The sequence below is a fragment of the Bubalus kerabau genome, chromosome 6 (assembly GCF_029407905.1).
Source record: "Bubalus kerabau isolate K-KA32 ecotype Philippines breed swamp buffalo chromosome 6, PCC_UOA_SB_1v2, whole genome shotgun sequence".
Classification (NCBI taxonomy): Eukaryota; Metazoa; Chordata; class Mammalia; order Artiodactyla; family Bovidae; genus Bubalus; species Bubalus kerabau.
This window is the reverse complement of record NC_073629.1, coordinates 108,611,307-108,627,271: the sequence shown is the minus strand read 5'-3', so window position 1 is coordinate 108,627,271 and position 15,965 is coordinate 108,611,307. Positions and strand designations below refer to the sequence as shown.

The 15,965-nt window shown below is 51.6% G+C and overlaps 2 protein-coding genes across 2 annotated transcripts in view; one reads left to right on the top strand and one right to left on the bottom strand.

The window, feature by feature from the left end:
* The window catches only part of INPP5B (inositol polyphosphate-5-phosphatase B), a 54,191-nt gene extending 47,946 nt beyond the window's left edge, over positions 1-6,245 (bottom strand). Inside the window, 5 exon segments of the mRNA XM_055586333.1 lie at positions 2,888-2,998; positions 4,609-4,638; positions 4,773-4,870; positions 5,661-5,755; positions 6,174-6,245. Of these exon segments, the coding sequence (XP_055442308.1) occupies positions 2,888-2,998; positions 4,609-4,638; positions 4,773-4,870; positions 5,661-5,755; positions 6,174-6,230 (391 nt within the window). The 5' untranslated portion in view covers positions 6,231-6,245.
* The window catches only part of UTP11 (UTP11 small subunit processome component), a 250,829-nt gene that overhangs the window by 178,166 nt on the left and 56,698 nt on the right, over positions 1-15,965 (top strand). The gene's annotated exons all lie outside the window — the stretch shown is intronic.

The following is a 15,965-nucleotide window of genomic DNA, read 5'->3' as shown; positions in this document are numbered from 1 at the left end:
CCTGGGATTCTCCAGGCAAGAACACTGGAGTGGGTTGCCATTTCCTTCTCCAATGCATGAAAGTGAAAAGTGAAAGTGAAGTCGCTCAGTTGTGTCCGACTCTTAGCGACCTCATGGACTGCAGCCTACCAGGCTCCTCCGTCTACTGTTTATACCAGCTATGCATTCGGACAAGGCACTTACCCTCCCTGAACCTCAGTTTCCTCATCTGTAAGATGGAGATATAATACCTGCCTTGAAGGGCTGTGGTAAAGAAAATGAGATAATGTGCTGAAAGTTCTTCAAACAGTGTCTAATACACAATAAGTCCATGATCAGTGTTAGCTGAGGAAATAGTTTCTGAGTTCCTACTATGTGCTGGGCATTTTCATATGTATTATCTCATTTAATTCCCACAATTCCCTGAGGAACATATTCTCTTTTTTTTTTTCCTCCAAAATATTTATTTATTTTTGGCTGTGTTGAGTCTTTGTCCCTGCACTCAGGCCTGCTCTAGGTATGGAGAGCAGGGACTGCTCTCTAGTTGCGGTGTGCAGGCTTCTCCTTGCGGTGCTTTCTCTTGTTGCAGAACACAGGCTTTAGGGCACTCAGCCTTCAGTAGTTGGAGCAGGCAGGCTCAGTAGTGGTGGTGCCAGACTTAGTTGCCCTAAGGCATGTGGGATTGAATCAGTGTCCCTTGCATTGCAAGGCAGATCCTTAACCATTGAACCACCAGGGAAGCCCCAGGATATTCCCTTTTTTTTGGCTGTGCAGCCTGTGGGATCAAACCCAGGCCCTCCGCAGTGGACCTCAGAGTCTTAACTACTGAATCACCAGGGAATTCCCAGGAAGATATTCTTTACATATAGAAATCTACAATCAAGCAAACTCAAAATTAGGTCAGATTTGTGGTTACCAGAGGGAGGGGTAACATAGGGGGGAGGAGGGATTACATGAAGGTAGTCAAAAGGTCTAAAGCTCCAGTTATAGGATAATTAAGTACTCGGAATATGATGGGGCTTCCCTGGTGACTCAGCGGTAAAGAATCTACCTGCCAATGCAGGAGACATAGGTCCAAATCTGGGTCGGGAAGATCCCCTAGAAAAGAAAATGGCAACCCACTCAAGTATTCTTGCCTGGGAAATCCCATAGACAGGACTTTGGTAGGCTGCAGTCCATGGGGTTGCAAAGAGTTGGACATGACTTAGTGATTGAGCACACACATAAATATGATGTGTAACACGATATATCTAACTAACACTGCTGTATGTTATATATGAAAGTTGTTAGGAGAGTAAATCATGAGTTCTCATCACCAGGAAAAAATATTTTTTTCTATGTCTTTAATTTTATATCTATATGAGATGATGGATGTTCACTAAACTTATTGTGGAAATCATTTCATGAGGTATGCAAGTCAAATCATTATGCTGTGCCCCTTAAACTTACACAATGCTGTATGTTAACTAGAGCTCAATAAAACTGGAAGAAGGGAGGGACCTCCCTGGCAGGCCAGTGGCTAGGACTCAATGCTCCCAGTGCAGAGGGCCCAGGTTCGATCCCTGTTAAGGGAACTAGATCCCACATGCAGCAAGGAAGATGACAGATTCAGGGTGCCACAACTAAGACCAGTGCGGCCAAATAAATATTTTTTCAAAAAACTGTAAGAAAAAAAAAATCTACAAAACCAAGTTTCAGAGAGGTGATGCCCAAAGTCACACGGTTAAGGAACAGCAAAGACAGGTTTCAAATGCAAGAGGTCATATAGCTTCAAAGTCTATACTCTTGGCTGTTATGACTATTATTACTTTTTTTTAAAAAACCGTATCAATTACTTTTTCTTTTTCTTCAAAATATTGTTCATTTGTATTCTTTTGTGCACTATCCATCTCCTTTGCTCAGTTTCCTATCAATCTTCTAAAGAATTCATTTTTGATGCAGATATACTGAAGCCTTTTTGTGTTTATGCAGGCAAAAATATCAATCAAGGACTATAAACTATTATTACTTCTCATACAACTACCAATGATCATCATAAAACAAGTTATCCTTATTAGTTGAAGGTTTGGAGATGAATTTCCCCTTGCTTAGAGCATCAATCCTTTAACTCAGCATTCAAGGCTCTATAATTTTGTTTCCTTTTTGCACACTCCCCTGTTTGCATCCAGTCAGTCCACTTCCTGCACACCAGGCAAACGAAGCTGGAGTGGCCAGACGTTCAGGCTCCATGATGAGACCACAATAGAAAGGGAGCCCGCCCCCTCCACCCCACCCCACCCCCGCCATTTCTGCAGAACAGAGATGCTGGCTAGGAAAGAAGAAAGTAACAGTGCTGGGTAAACAGCCAAGCTCCAGCACCTGGTGGCTCGAATTTGCATATTCTTTGACTGATCTTCTGATCTGAACAACTCTCCTTTACCTGCCTAGCTAATCTCCTAGTCTAAACAGATTCTGCCCTAGAGGCCACTAACCTCTCTCTGCTAGTACAAAGCTAGACCATTTTCTCAGTTGCAGTGGAGCACAGGGTTCAAGGGCAGACCTGCCTTGGTTCTAGTTGTCATTGGCAGAGAGAGGGAAGATGGGCCTCTAGAAGCTGCTGATCTTGCTAATTTACAGAAGACTCTGTATTAGAATCACACCTCACTCCATTCAGCCCTGCTCAGAGCAAGGAGGGCAAAGGGGCCCTGCTGGAGTTAAAACTCTGATCCAGAAATGGGAAAACAGAAATGCAAACACCGTGGCCAGCTGGTGACCTGGGGGCACTGTGACCTCATGCCAATAGCTTTAAGAGGGCACAGAAACTATGGAGTATGAGTTCAAAGTGTGCAAAGTCAACTGGTGGTGGGGAAGTCAATGCCCAGCCACCCCCTCCCTCCCCCCGTCACAGGGAGCCTGGGGTCTCACCTACCTGGACAGGCCCTGGCGACTTCCTGGAGGAACGTTCTGGTGTGTGAACCAAAGGGGAGCTGGAATAGGAGGCTGAGCTCTGCTGTGTCCAGCTGGACGGTGACATCTGAGCCTGTGCAGGGGAAGCAGGACATGAGCTCTTGGCTTCTGAGATGCTAAGGTGCATCTTTGGGCTGGAGCCCCCAGAATGGAGTGTCAGCAGCCCAAGCTCCCAAAGCCCCTTTGACCCTTAAGCAATTGACTTATGGGTCAACTTAATGACTGTTGCTAATTTGTACCCCCAGCTCCAAATTAACATCACCCTCAGTCTACAAGAGGGGGTGGACCTAGGCTCTGAAAAGCCAGTAAGCCTTGCCACAGACTTCTGGATGGAGACAGAAGAGACCAAGTTCTCAAACTATAGTCTACCCACTCCACCAGCCCACCACCACCACCACCCAAGTGGAATGAAAAGCACACAGAGGTGGACGGAGGGGCTGTCTGGCAGTCAGACATGCTAGGCACTGTGACTACCATGCTAAAGAGATCAGCCTGTGGATGGTGTCTGGCTTACAGCGTAACCTGAGCGCCCAAAACACATGCTGAGCTAGTGAATAAGTAGGAGCAACCTAGCAGACTGATCAAGTGTGGGCTCCAGGGTCTGTAGTCCGAGTTTGAATCCCACCACTTACTGAATCACTTCATTTCTCTGGGTCTCCATTACCTCATCCATAAAACATGAATGAAAGCAGTGATGACCCCATAGAATTGTGAGGAGAGCACCAGCTGATGTGTGTAAAGCTCTTAGCATAGTACCTGGCCAAGACCATCTTTGACCAAATAATCATTTCTATTATCAATATTTTTATAATGACTACTACTTCACTACTGTGACTATAATCTAGCCAAAAAAAAAGTGAAGAGGAACTAAAGAGCCTCTTGATGAGAGTGAAAGAGGAGTGTGAAAAAGCTGGCTTAAAACTCAACATTCAAAATACTAAGATCATGGGATCCAGTCATCACTTCATGGCAAGTAGATGGGGAAACAATGGAAACAGTGAGAGACTTTATTTTCTTGGGCTCCAAAATCACTGCAGATGGTGACTATAGCCATGAAATTAAAAGATGCCTGCTTCTTGGGAGAAAAGCTATGACCAACCTAGGTAGCATATTAAAAAGCAGAGACGCTACTTTGCCGACAAAGGTCCATTTGTCAAAGCTGTGGTTTTTCCAGTAGTCATGTATGGATGTAAGAGTTGGACCATAAAGAAAGCTGAGTGCTGAAGAATTGATGCTTTTGAACTGTGGTGTTGGAGAAGACTCTTGAGAGTCCCTTCGACAGCAAGGAGATCAAATCAGTCAATCCTAAAGGAAATCAGTCCCAAATATTCATTGGAAGGACTGATGCTGAAGCTGAAGCGTCAATACATTGGCCACCTGATGCAAAGGACTAACTCATTGGAAAAGACCTTGAGCCTGGGAAAGATTGAAGGCAGGAGGAGAAGGGGACAACAGAGGATGAAATGGTTGGATGGCATCACCGACTTGACGGACGTGAGTTTGAGCAAGCTCCAGAAGTTGGTGATGGACAGGGAAGCCTGGAGTGTTGCAGTCCATGGGGTAGCAAAGAGTCAGACACGACTGAGCAACTGAACTGAACTAAACAGTCTAGCAAAGAAGATAGATATTAAACAGGTCACTATAGATAATTAGGACCCAACTCAGACTGAAAGGCCCACTCACCAAGAATGTAGAGCTCACCATCTGGGGACACTGCAGGGAGGGAAAGGAAAAGGCCCTTAGCCATTGAGCATCATCCTTGCTCCCACCACTCCACCTCCAACAAGGGCAGAAATGACCTGGGGGCCCTGAGGAGAGGGATCATCCCATCCCGCCCACTGTGGCACCTTCTTCCAGTGTGAAATCCCGAGAGACTGGCACGATCTGGTCCAAGGAGACATCGTCCCCGGTGATGGCCATCCTCCGGTGTGTATACAGGAAGAGACTGAGGGCAGGAAGCATCGTAAGGACAGGGTGCACGGGGCCATTCCTCCGGTCCACCGTGGAAGCCTCAGCGTGCTCGGCTCGCATTCCCTCCTTGGTCCCTGGGGGCTGTGCTCATGCTTCTCTGCACAATGGTGCCCATCAGAGACCGATGGGTTATCAAGGCTGGACTTGCCTCACTTTGGGAACCCCGCTTTGTTAGTAAAACCCATGCATAATCCCCCCCTTGTGCATTCTAGGACTGTATGTGACAAGAACAGGACAATCCTCACCTCCTCCTCTCCCTCCCTGAACCTCAGCTTTTCCATCTGTAAAGGAAGGGTGATGGGTTCAAAAATGTCTAAGGCTCCTCCTTCCCAGATCTGAGACCCTGAGGGTCACTTTTCAGCTGTGAGAACTTTGATCATTATTCTTGCTGTTTCTGGGTAATAGGTGGGTGTTACTAGCAACATTTATGGAGCCCTTTTTACGTACTTCACAGCATTTTAACTACTTTATATGCAGAAACTCATTTTAATCTTTAGTTTGGATGCATTGAGGTTTGCTCAAGATGTAACAAAGCCTAGGTTTGAATCCAAGACAGTCAGGCCACAGGGTTTCTCATCAGATTTTGAGGATTATATGAGCTAATAATACATAGGGCTGGGCATATAGTGTTCAGAAACTATTAACTATCATTATTATAATTATTCCAGAAGCCTCAGACTCTGTCCTAGAAGGTGTGAAATCCAGCTGGAGGGACGATGGAAAATAATAAACCCAAACAGGCAAGGCCCAATCCCATCACTTACGCGTGTTCCTGGCCACCACGCTCCGGACGGTAGCGCACGAGTCCCAGGAGGCGGCTCTGCCTGCTGTCGCCCTCGCACAGCACACCTTGCACCGCCTGCCGCTCAGGGTCAAGGCAAAGGGAAAGGAAGCCTGCATCCAGGTCTTGCCCAACCCGGCCCGCCCCACCAGCCTTGCCCTGGCTTGCCCTGCCCTCACCCATGCAGGTTTACTGTGTGACCCTGGGCAGGTCACTTCACCTCTCTGACCCTTCCTCATCTGTGAAATAGGGATATCAACCCTCAACTTCACAGGGGGTGGGGGGATAACTGAGTATTTAAAGCATAAGGCAGAGAGTCCAGAACTGAGTACATAGTAAGTACTGATTTCCTTCCCTCCACCCCCGCGCTCCCCCTCCCCCATGGCACAGAGAGAGGGAGGCAACCAGAGAGACACGTAGACACCTGCCATTCCACTTCCCAAGCCCAGGCAGGGAGGCCCTGGGGCTGGGAGCTCCAGGCTGCAGGGAAGGATATGATCACGCAATACTCCCCATCAGCCAGGGTCTCCTGGATAGCCACAGATTGGTCCATGCCGGCCCCTGCACACCCTGGGGTAGGGCAGAAGGGAGGTTCTTTAGGTCAATACATCACCGGGGATGTGATGGAGTTGCCTTTGAGGACCGCCGGCAGGGATGGGGGGCTCTGCTGGGAGAAGGCGGAGGAGGCCCCATCCTCTCCCTCCCCCTCCCCCTTTGCCATCCTTTGCCTCTGATGGGAGGTACAATTTGCTATGCCGGCCTCTGTCCTGATGGGCATCCAGTCGCTCCTTAGTGGGGTCCAGTCTACTTGCTGGACGTGTGGTGCCCTGTCCCATTACCGGAGAGGAGGCTATGGTCTTTATTGCTCCAGGACGGGGGCTCTGCCTCTCTTTTGGGGGAGCAGTGTGAGTTCTGCTAACAGCTGTCTGGGAAGTGTCAGGGGTGTATCTGCATGTATCTTGGGAAGGGAGTGTCTCATTCTGGACCAGGACTCCAGTCCTGTCCCTCTTGCCTTGGAGGTGGGCAAGTGTCCTGTTACTCCTTGGCCCTCCCCCAGCCCAGCAGGCCACATTGCATCAGCCAAAGGCTGGGGGTGTCCGGTTCTGACAGCCTCAGGACAGGGCACCCAGCCCTCAGCTTGCCCAGTCCCTCCTGCCCAGCCCTGCCCTGGCTTCCCTGCCCCGCACTCACTCCTGGCCCCCTGCTATTGCCGCCTACCTCCTGAGCTGTCACCGCTGCCGGGTGTGCGGAACCTCGGCCGGGACCCGGTCAATGACTACATTTCCCAGCAGCCCCTACGCCACACGATGGTCAGCCAGCCTGCAAGTCCCAGCATGCTGTGCCAATGTGGGGGTTGGGGGGGCTCCTCCCTGTGCCCCCCGCCGCCCCGTTAACTCCTTGAGTCCTGTGGTACCCTCGGCTCCCTATTCGGGAAAGCTTTTCCTAAGGACTCCCCCCGACATCCTCAGCCCTCGAGCGGCCAGAGTTCCTTATCCAGGACCTGGAAGGAAGATGGTCACCTTAAGGGAAAACGTTTTCTCAGTTTCATCCTCAGCTCCTCGCACTCCAGGCAGGCCGACGCTGGCCTCTGCTGGAACACTTCCTCCCCAGGTACCTATCTTGTCCTAGCTTCAGGGAGAACAATACTATGAAGAACCACATACCCCCATTTTCCAGGTGGAGAAACAGACTCAGAGAGGTTAAGCGTCCTGACCAAGGTCTCGCAACTGAAACGTGTGACTCCAGCTTCCATGCCGCGGACACTGCCACCCATGGCCGCATTTCCTCCCTTAGCCTCAGCAGGGGTGTGTGACGGAATCAGCCCATCCTGCCTGCCTTATGGGGCTGTGTGGGGAAAAGGGAGGCCAACGCGTTGTCAAGGGTGTGACCGTGTTCATATGCAGCGCCTGTGCTGAGGCCCCATCCTCTCTCCTCCTGAGGAGGAGAGACATCAAGGGAGGGGGCCCCCCGCTCAGCTCTCACAACAGCCTGAGTCTGCACTTTGTTGTTTTCCAGCCCTTTCCCCTGATTCACTGGCCACTGGGCAAGGCTTTCCTCCTTTGGGGTCTGCCCTTCTCCACCTAAGATAAGGAGGCTGCTCCAGATGGACAGAAGGGCCAGCTCAGATTAGGGTGTCCAGGACCAGTCTCTCCCAGTCTATTGGCCATGTCACTAAGCTGTAAGCTCCCTGAGAACAGGCTGTATCTTTTCCTTATCACTCCAGTGTTGTTTCTGGCACACAAATTCACCCTGAGAACATGTTTATTAAGTTAGTGAGTTATCTTAATGAGTACTTTTTCTCTTAAGCTCTGACCCAGACTGAAGGGTCAGTGCTGGGGAAGGAGTGACCATGTGACTTCTAGTCCATTCCCCGTCCTTTTCCCCTAAGCTCAGAGTTGCTGCCCTAGTGACCAATTTGAATAAGTAAATCTCTTCCAGAGAAAGTAACTTCTTCCCCATTTTCTTTTCCTGGAAATATCCATAGCACAAATGGAGCTCAAGTTTATTTGATTTTGGTTTCAAAGCTGAGCTGAGGATGAGGGGAAAGGGGATTGATTCAGACCCTTTGAGATAAAGAGGGTTGTGGTCACTTCAGGAAATCAGGGGAGCCCCAATTCCAGCCCCCCTCTTTGTGTCAAAGTCTGGGGAGGATCAGGGAAAAGTGGACAGGGACGAGCACTTTTTTTTTGGCTTCTGCTTTTTGTTTTTTAGGCCACACAGAGGCATGAGGAATCTTAGTTCCCCAACCACAGATCACACTTGCACCCCCTGCACTGGAAGGGGTGGACTATCAGTGAAGTCCCAGGACTGGGCACCTTTTACAGATAAAGAAACTGCTCCTTCAGGACTTTGGGGTCCTCACACTTGATGGGGATCAGATAGGAGATTGTTCTATTTTATCAGACAAAACTCCAGCCTGCCCCCTTGGAGGGCGTCATGTTCAGGCCTAGGCCCTGGGAACCTCTAGCACAGAGCTGCAGTCTTGATAAATCCCTTTCACTAAAGATACAGTCACAGGAATCAGAGCTGGCAGTGGGCCTGGCAACTTCCAGGGCCTAAAGGGTCTTCCTGCCTGGTTCTCCCTGACTCAGCCTGGCCTAGCTAGGGGAGCAGGACCAGGAGCAGGGCAGAGTGGAGGAGAAGCAGCCGCAGCCAGGGTCCTGTGCAGGGGGCTCCTGGTGGCCCCTGGTGATGCCCTGTTGAAATGGAGGTTCCCATCCAGCTGGAGGCAGCTGTCAGGGCCTGAGGCTTGGCAGCACTCTTGGTAGCAGGGCTGAGCCACAGCCCCGTGACACCTGGGGGTCCCTGCCGTGCAGGCCTGGTTGCACCCTGCAGTGTGGCCTGAGCTGGATTGTTTCAGCTACAAGAAGAGACGGGACTATTCATCCTCCCCTTGCCTTCATCCCCCATTCATGGAGGCAAAAAATGTTAAGTGGGGGGACTTCCCTGGTTGTCCAGTGGCTAAGACTCCATGCTCCCAATGCGGGGGGCCAGGATTCAATCCCTGGTCAGGGAACTTGATGCCACATGCCACAACTAAAGCCAGATGCAGCCATAAATAAATATTGGAAAAAAAAAAGTGAAGTGGGGCTGTGGGCTGAGTTGAACTTCACTGGGCCGCTGGTTCCCAGCCAGCTAGTCCCCAGATAACATCCAAGGTGATCAGAAACAAGGGCATGTCACGGGGACTTGGAGGATTCCAGCTGCTACCCTGGATCTCAGCATTATGTGGAGCTTAGAGGGGTCCAGCAGCCTGGGCCCCAGCAGGTCTAGCTCCAGCCAGATTCAGCTGCCGACCCCGCTCTGTCCAGGAAGGAGGAGGCCTGCAGTTCTAAGGAAGGGCAGCGCTCGACCTTGGAGCACTCCAGGGCCCCACCTCACAGAAGTGCAGGCCCTCAGTCACTTTGAAGCAGTCACTGCCTTGGCAGGAGAAGGTGGGACAGGGTTTCCTCTGGAAGAGAAAGTGAAAGAAGAGTGAGGGATGGGGAGCTCTGTGAATTCTGGACTCAGGTGGGGGCTGGCTGCCTGTCTCACTGGCCTCAGCCACTATTGCCCATTCCTGCCTCCACCACCTGGAGCAGGCAGGTGTGGGTAGACACTCACGTTTTTTTTGGCGTTGGGGCGGGGGAGGCTGGAGGGGTGATGATCACCAGGAGTGGAGTGGGAAGCGGCTTGTCCTCTGGGATGGTCAGGTGGCCTAGGCCTGAGACAGAGCAGGGCTGCCCGGGGAAGTGCAGTGACACATATGCTGGGGGACAGGTCCTCTGCGAAGTCCCCGCCCGTGCCCCAAGGGGAGAGCACCCTGTGTGTGGATGTCACGACCTGAAACTCCCCCATCTCTGCCACCTGGAGAGGCACAGGAACTGCTTTACAATGGGGGTGGGGGAGGGGAGTTAGGGTTAGGGGAAATCCTGAAGGGGTGGGGCATGGGGAAGGAGGGTAGACCTCAAAGCTAAGGGTCAGCCTGACAAGGTTGAGAGGTTGAGGTTTTGATAGAGGTTGAGAAGGTTGGTGAAAACAGCTCAGCTTTGGAGGCCTGTCAAAGGGTGGGGCTCAGAGCTGGGCATTAGTGAGTGGGCAAGGGTCAGGGCTAGGGGACAGGTGGGGCGGGGCTCTGAACTTATGGGGCCAAAGGGAGGAAGGGCTCGGAGTTGAAGGAGCACAGAGGTGGGATTCAGAGCTACAGGCTGGGGGGCGCTGTCTCACCTGAGACCGACTGGCTGAGTGCCAGGCAGAGGGGCCACCGCTGCAGCCTTGCAGAGAGCAGGGTCGGGGCTGGAGTTTGTTGGCCTGCAGGCAAGGGCTGGGACTGGTTTCATGTCTCCACATGCTCCACACAGGCTGCACTGAGCCGTGTGGTACAAAGTGTTGAGTAGGATCAGGTGGGTGAAGAGAGAGCCTGCAAGTTCAGGAGCAGCCAGTTCAGGAGGGGCCATCGGGTCCTGGACTGAAACTCAGCTTCTCAGGGCAATCCAAACAGTGACTCCTCTCTCTCCGGCTTCGGTATCTCCCTCCCAGCACCTACTGGAGGTACCTGGATGTCAGCACCCCTCCAGCCCTGCAGCAGCTTCTCCTGGCAGCATCCTGCCCAGGGCCTACAGCAGCCCCGCCCCACACCTTGCAGGAGTTCTCCCCTGGGCTGCACTCTTGATGTTCCGTTGGAGAGCAATGCCTCCTGGAAGCCTGCCTCTTGGAAGCAGTGGAAGCTGTGGCATGTCTGTGGGAGGGTTTGAACGCTGTGGCCCTATTCCCACAGGAGAAGGCATCCAGGAGGCTCTGTCCTCCTTTGTCTGCTGCTTTGTTGCTTACTTGGACAGAAGGCGGCGGGATGCGGGGTGCGGGGAGCTAGCTTCTCACCAGGTGGTAGTTCTGGGCTACTAGTAAGACCTGCAGGAGGACTAGTAGGAAGAAAAGGAGAGAAGGCCACTGCAGGAAGTAACCAGCTCTAGAGTCAAGATTAAGGGAAGGTCACTCCACGGTTAAGTCAAAAAATATCATGACATAGGGGAAAAAAGAAGGGACAGTGTCAGGGCTCAGCAGTACTGACAGGTTAGGGTTGGTCACAGGGACCAGGAAAGGCTGGTGTCCCTGGGCTGTGGACAGTTACCTCTGAGCAAAGCAGCCTGATGGCTACTACTGGTCGCAGACATCTTTGATTATGTACTCCAGGAGCCCAAGAGAGTAAAGGACCGGTCCTGGGCGACCCAGGGGAGGGCTGCAAACAGAGGTTCCCATATTGGACCATGCAGATGCGTAAACTAAGGCTGGGAGCAGCGGGGAGAATCTTATATGGAATACGGTGTCTTGGGGGCTGGGCTTTCACTTTCTGCAAGTCATATTGTTGGTGATATTGAGGTTGGCACAAAGGGGCCTGCAGCCCGGTAACAGCCCCTCTGAGAGTAAATGTTGTTGTTGGCATGGCGACAGCAACATCCCAAGCCCGAGGGGACACAAAGCTGGCGCAGGTGCAGTGACAGGAAATAGACACGCAGTGCCTCTGATCTGGCCTCATTTGCCTCTGACATCAGAAGGTGCTAGGGTGGGGAGTAGAGGGTGATAGGCTTCCTCAGAACCCAGGGCAGGAAAATGCTGGGTCACAGCGTCGAAAGTCAGGGTTCCTTTGTCCAGATTCTTCAGGGTTCTAATCAGAGCTGAGCCAAGGACAGGAGGTAGCTTTCAGACCCGGGTTGCTGGATCCCAGCTCTGCCTCTCCCACTATGAAGGGATCAGATCTGTAAGGGTTTGCTAAGCCCAGGTTCAAGTTTCTCCATGGGAGGCAGAAAACTTCTGGAGATGGGAGAGGGGGCCATTATTCCCATCTTCCTGCCCATTCCTGGGAGGCTGAGTACTATCCAGCCCCCAAAGTTCCTGGAGTGGACAGGGCATATTTCCCTGTCCTCATGGGTTGGTCCTCTATCAGCACTTGGATCTCTTAGGTGATGGTTGCCATGGTGATGTGATATGGAAGGGAGACTGGATCCTGTCTGGGCTGGGCCCCTTTTGGCAGTGGCCTTCAATGCATGAGTGGGGAGGTACTCAGAATCCCAGATGCAGAGGTGAGGTAGGATAGGACCCTTTGGCAACAGGGGCCACTTATCACCAGGAGCCTCATCCTCTCTATGGCTCCCTCTCCTGCAAGGCTATACTCAAGAAGTGTTCTCATCCAGTCAACACCTCTCAAGGGGACTTCAGTCTCCAAAGGCAGATAGGTCAAGAGGGGAGCCCAAAGTTCTCCCCAGCCCCTGTGTCCTTGTGAAAGAAAGGGCCCAGGCCTCCCACACAGCCCCTTCCTTTCCCCCTCCTTGGTTGGAAACAGCTGAGGCTGGAGGGACAGCTCAGGAGTGTGAGGGAAGCAGACCCTCGATCAAGTTGGAAAGCTGGGCCAGGCCTAGACGGTTACAGCTAGTCTGTGTCAGTTCTGGCTCCTTGCCTGTCCGCTTTAGACTGTGCACTCCTCAACGACTCGAGTCCCAGTGCTCCCTGAGCCGCAGCTCATCCCAGCGGTAGGTTAGCCTGTGTGCCTGAATGTGTGGAGGGCAAGCAGCACGTGTCCCCAAGTCGGGAGGCTGCAAGTGCAGCCCTTGGAAGCTGGTGGCCGCCCTTCATCCCCTCCTGTCATCTGTCGGCTCTGGGAGTTCCCGCTGACACTGCTGCCCCCCCTGGGGACACAAGCAAAAGAAGGAGGCTGATGTTCAGACTGGAAGCAGGAGAATATAAAGCCAATTGGCAGATAGAAGGGCCCCACTGGGACGTGTCTCTTTTGTGTAGATAAGAAAGCCTGCAGGTACCTTATTTGTGTAGATGAGAAAGCCAGCAGGTGGAGCAGGCTCTCAGAAGGGAGGGGAGGCCAGGGTCCATTTGCAATGAAAGTCTGTCTGGCTGATAGAGGGAAGGGGAGTGGGTGAGGAGAGGTCACAGGTCATTCCTACCAAGAGAATTTTGAGGTGAGGCTGCTGCCAGGCAAGACTGGAAGAATGAAGGGAAAGAGTTATCTCAAGGATAAAAAAAAAAAAGTAAACAAATGCAGAAGGAAGATGAAAACCTCACCTTTGTCTGCCCCTCACTTTCCAACACATGGGTTACCTTTAGGGTGCTCCCTTCATGAAGTCTTCCAGCACAAGCTGACCCAGCGAGGGGACCAGAAGGGAAGTGGAGGAAATAGACGACAGGTGAGGCTGGATACAGACTTATTTATTGGCTTTCCTTTCAGAAGTAGGGACTTGCTTTCAGAAGTCCTCTTGCTTCTGGGAGGTTCATCCCCAAGTCAGCCTCAGGGGTCAGCAGCGCCAATCCAGAGGTCAATCCCAGATTCCTGCCCAGGGCTGGAAGGGGCAGGTAGAGACCTGCAGCCTCTCTGATGGAGGAGCTTTCCTCCTTGAAGAGTGAGCTGAGTCATCTGTTCCTGGCAGGCAGTGCCCTGGCAGAGGCTCAGAGTCCAGGTTTAAGGGAGAGATTCTCAAAAGACTCAGGAACCAAGGATGCACTCCTGGGGATTAACTATACAGGATGTTTATGCAGAGACTTCCCTGGCGGTTCAGTGGTTAAGACTCTGAGCTTCCACTGCAGGGAGCATGAGTTCAATCCTTGGTCAAGAAACTAAGATGCCACGTGACACACGGCATGGCAAAAAAAAAAAAAAAAAGTACATGCATGCATATTTTTGAAATGTTGACTTAAAAGAAATGCACAATGTGTGAGTTGCAAGTTAAATTTTCTTTGGAGCAAAATGAGGGCTGTAGCCTGGGAGACAGCACCTCAGATAGCTCTGAGAAACTGCTCCCAAGAGTTTAGGGGTAAGGACAGCACATATGTGATTTTGGTGAATACATGCAATCAAGCACATACTTTTTCAGGTTTCTGTTGGTCTCATGAGGCTTCTGCTAGTCATGAGAAACAATTGTCATCGTGAAGGATTTTAGTGTTTTTCTACATATGGGGCAGTTCAAGAATTGGGCTCATAAAATCAGCCCCTGAAAATATCTGAAGACCTATCCTGCCAGTTTCCACCCCTCCTCTACCAAAGCACAAAGTGCCTCATTTCTGCAGGTGGTAGGGAAGGTCAGCAGCTACAGCAGCAGATGACTTCGTCATTGGAGAGGTAGATAGGAAGATGACAAGTGCCCATGGCAAGAGCCAATTTGTAGTTGACACTAAGGAGAAAGTTTCCCTGGTGGCTCCGATGGTAAAGAATCTACCTGCAATGCAGGAGACCTGGGTTTGATCCCTGGGTTGGGAAGATCCCTGCAGGAGGGCATGGCAACCCACTCCAGTATTGTTGCCTGGAGAATCCCCATGGACAGAGGATCCTGGCGGACTACAGTCCTTGGGGTCGCAAAGAGTCGGACACGACTGAGCGATAAGCACAGCACAGCACTAAGGAGAAAGTCTACAGGTATCTTTATATTTCCGAAGAAACTATGATCCTAAAAAGATTAAGAACGACTGACCTAAACCCAGAAAGAGCTCCTCTCCATTCTCCTCTGCCTGGTCAGGGGGTTCAGCTGAAACCCTGTTCTTCCTATAGCAAACCCCCAAAGAGGCAGACACGACTGAGCGACTGAACAACAAAAGAAGAGCAGACTTCACTGAGTCACCTCTGGGGAGAATCACTTTTGATCCAAGTTTGCTGGTCCCACCCCAGTAGCTGTGTGCTGGATAAGCTGGCCACACAATTCCTGCTGGCCCCGGTGTGCCTGGACTGCCTCTGGGTCTGCTCCCGCCCTCCCACCTCCACTCAATGCACTAACAGATAGGTATTTGGATAAATGGAAAAGATAAACAGAAGAAGCCTCTGCAGTGACAGGGAAGCCCTAGGTTTTCTAATGCAGCTCATCAGATGCTCTCCTCAAAGTTCACAGGATGACTGCAGTCATCTGGGCAAGGCTGAGGGCAGGACTCCTTGGAATCTGGTCCCACTACCCCTTCACACTGTAAAGCAAAAAAAAAAAAAAAAGGGCTCTTGGGTTTGACTGTGGAGTCCCAGGTACCCCTCCTGAAGAGGGGGCTCGAGGACTGTGACAGTGGGAAAGCAGCACGAGTGTTCTGGGGAGGCCCTCGCTGCGATGCTGGAGGGACATGTGCCCCTGCGCTTCCCGTTTTCCAGGCTTTAAATCTCTTCCCCAAATGGTAATGTCTCCTTGCACTTTGGGCCTGTTTTCAGTAATCAATGCTTTTAGTTGGCTTGATTAGGTTTAATTATCTACTTTCTCTGCTTTAGAAGCTCAGGCCCTGGAGAGGTTGTCCAAATGGGATTTCAAGCAACTGGAGGAGCCAAAGCACACATGAATGTGTGAAGAGTTGCCCAAGGGATAGGCTGAACCAAGAAGGAAAGCAACAGAGGGAAGGACCACAGCTGCAAGCTGTGAGGAAAGCCTGCTCGTGGAGATGACTAGGGTAAGATGAGTGTGGGGGGGAGGCCAGCTTTGGAGCTGGGATCTTCCCCAGTGGATATATGACAAGTGAACTGAAGTTCTGGGTGCTGAGGGGCAAAGGCAGCCTCTGTGGGATCCTGTTGGACCAGGCCCTGCCATTCAGATGCCTGTGCCTGTGGGCAGATCAGGGCCCCGGCTCCCCTAGTTCTCTCCACTTGGGATACCAGATTCAGATCCTGAGGGAGCTGCTCGAGTCCACCTAAACTGTGGCTCTCGGGGCTTGGAGACCACTCTGGGCTTGGAGCCACTTCACAGTCAAGCAGGGATCTTGTAGAAGACAAAGGCTTATGGGATCAGTAAGCTCTGATTCTGAAGCAGCAAGCAGGTGGTCACTGCTGCTCCCCGTTTCACTATGT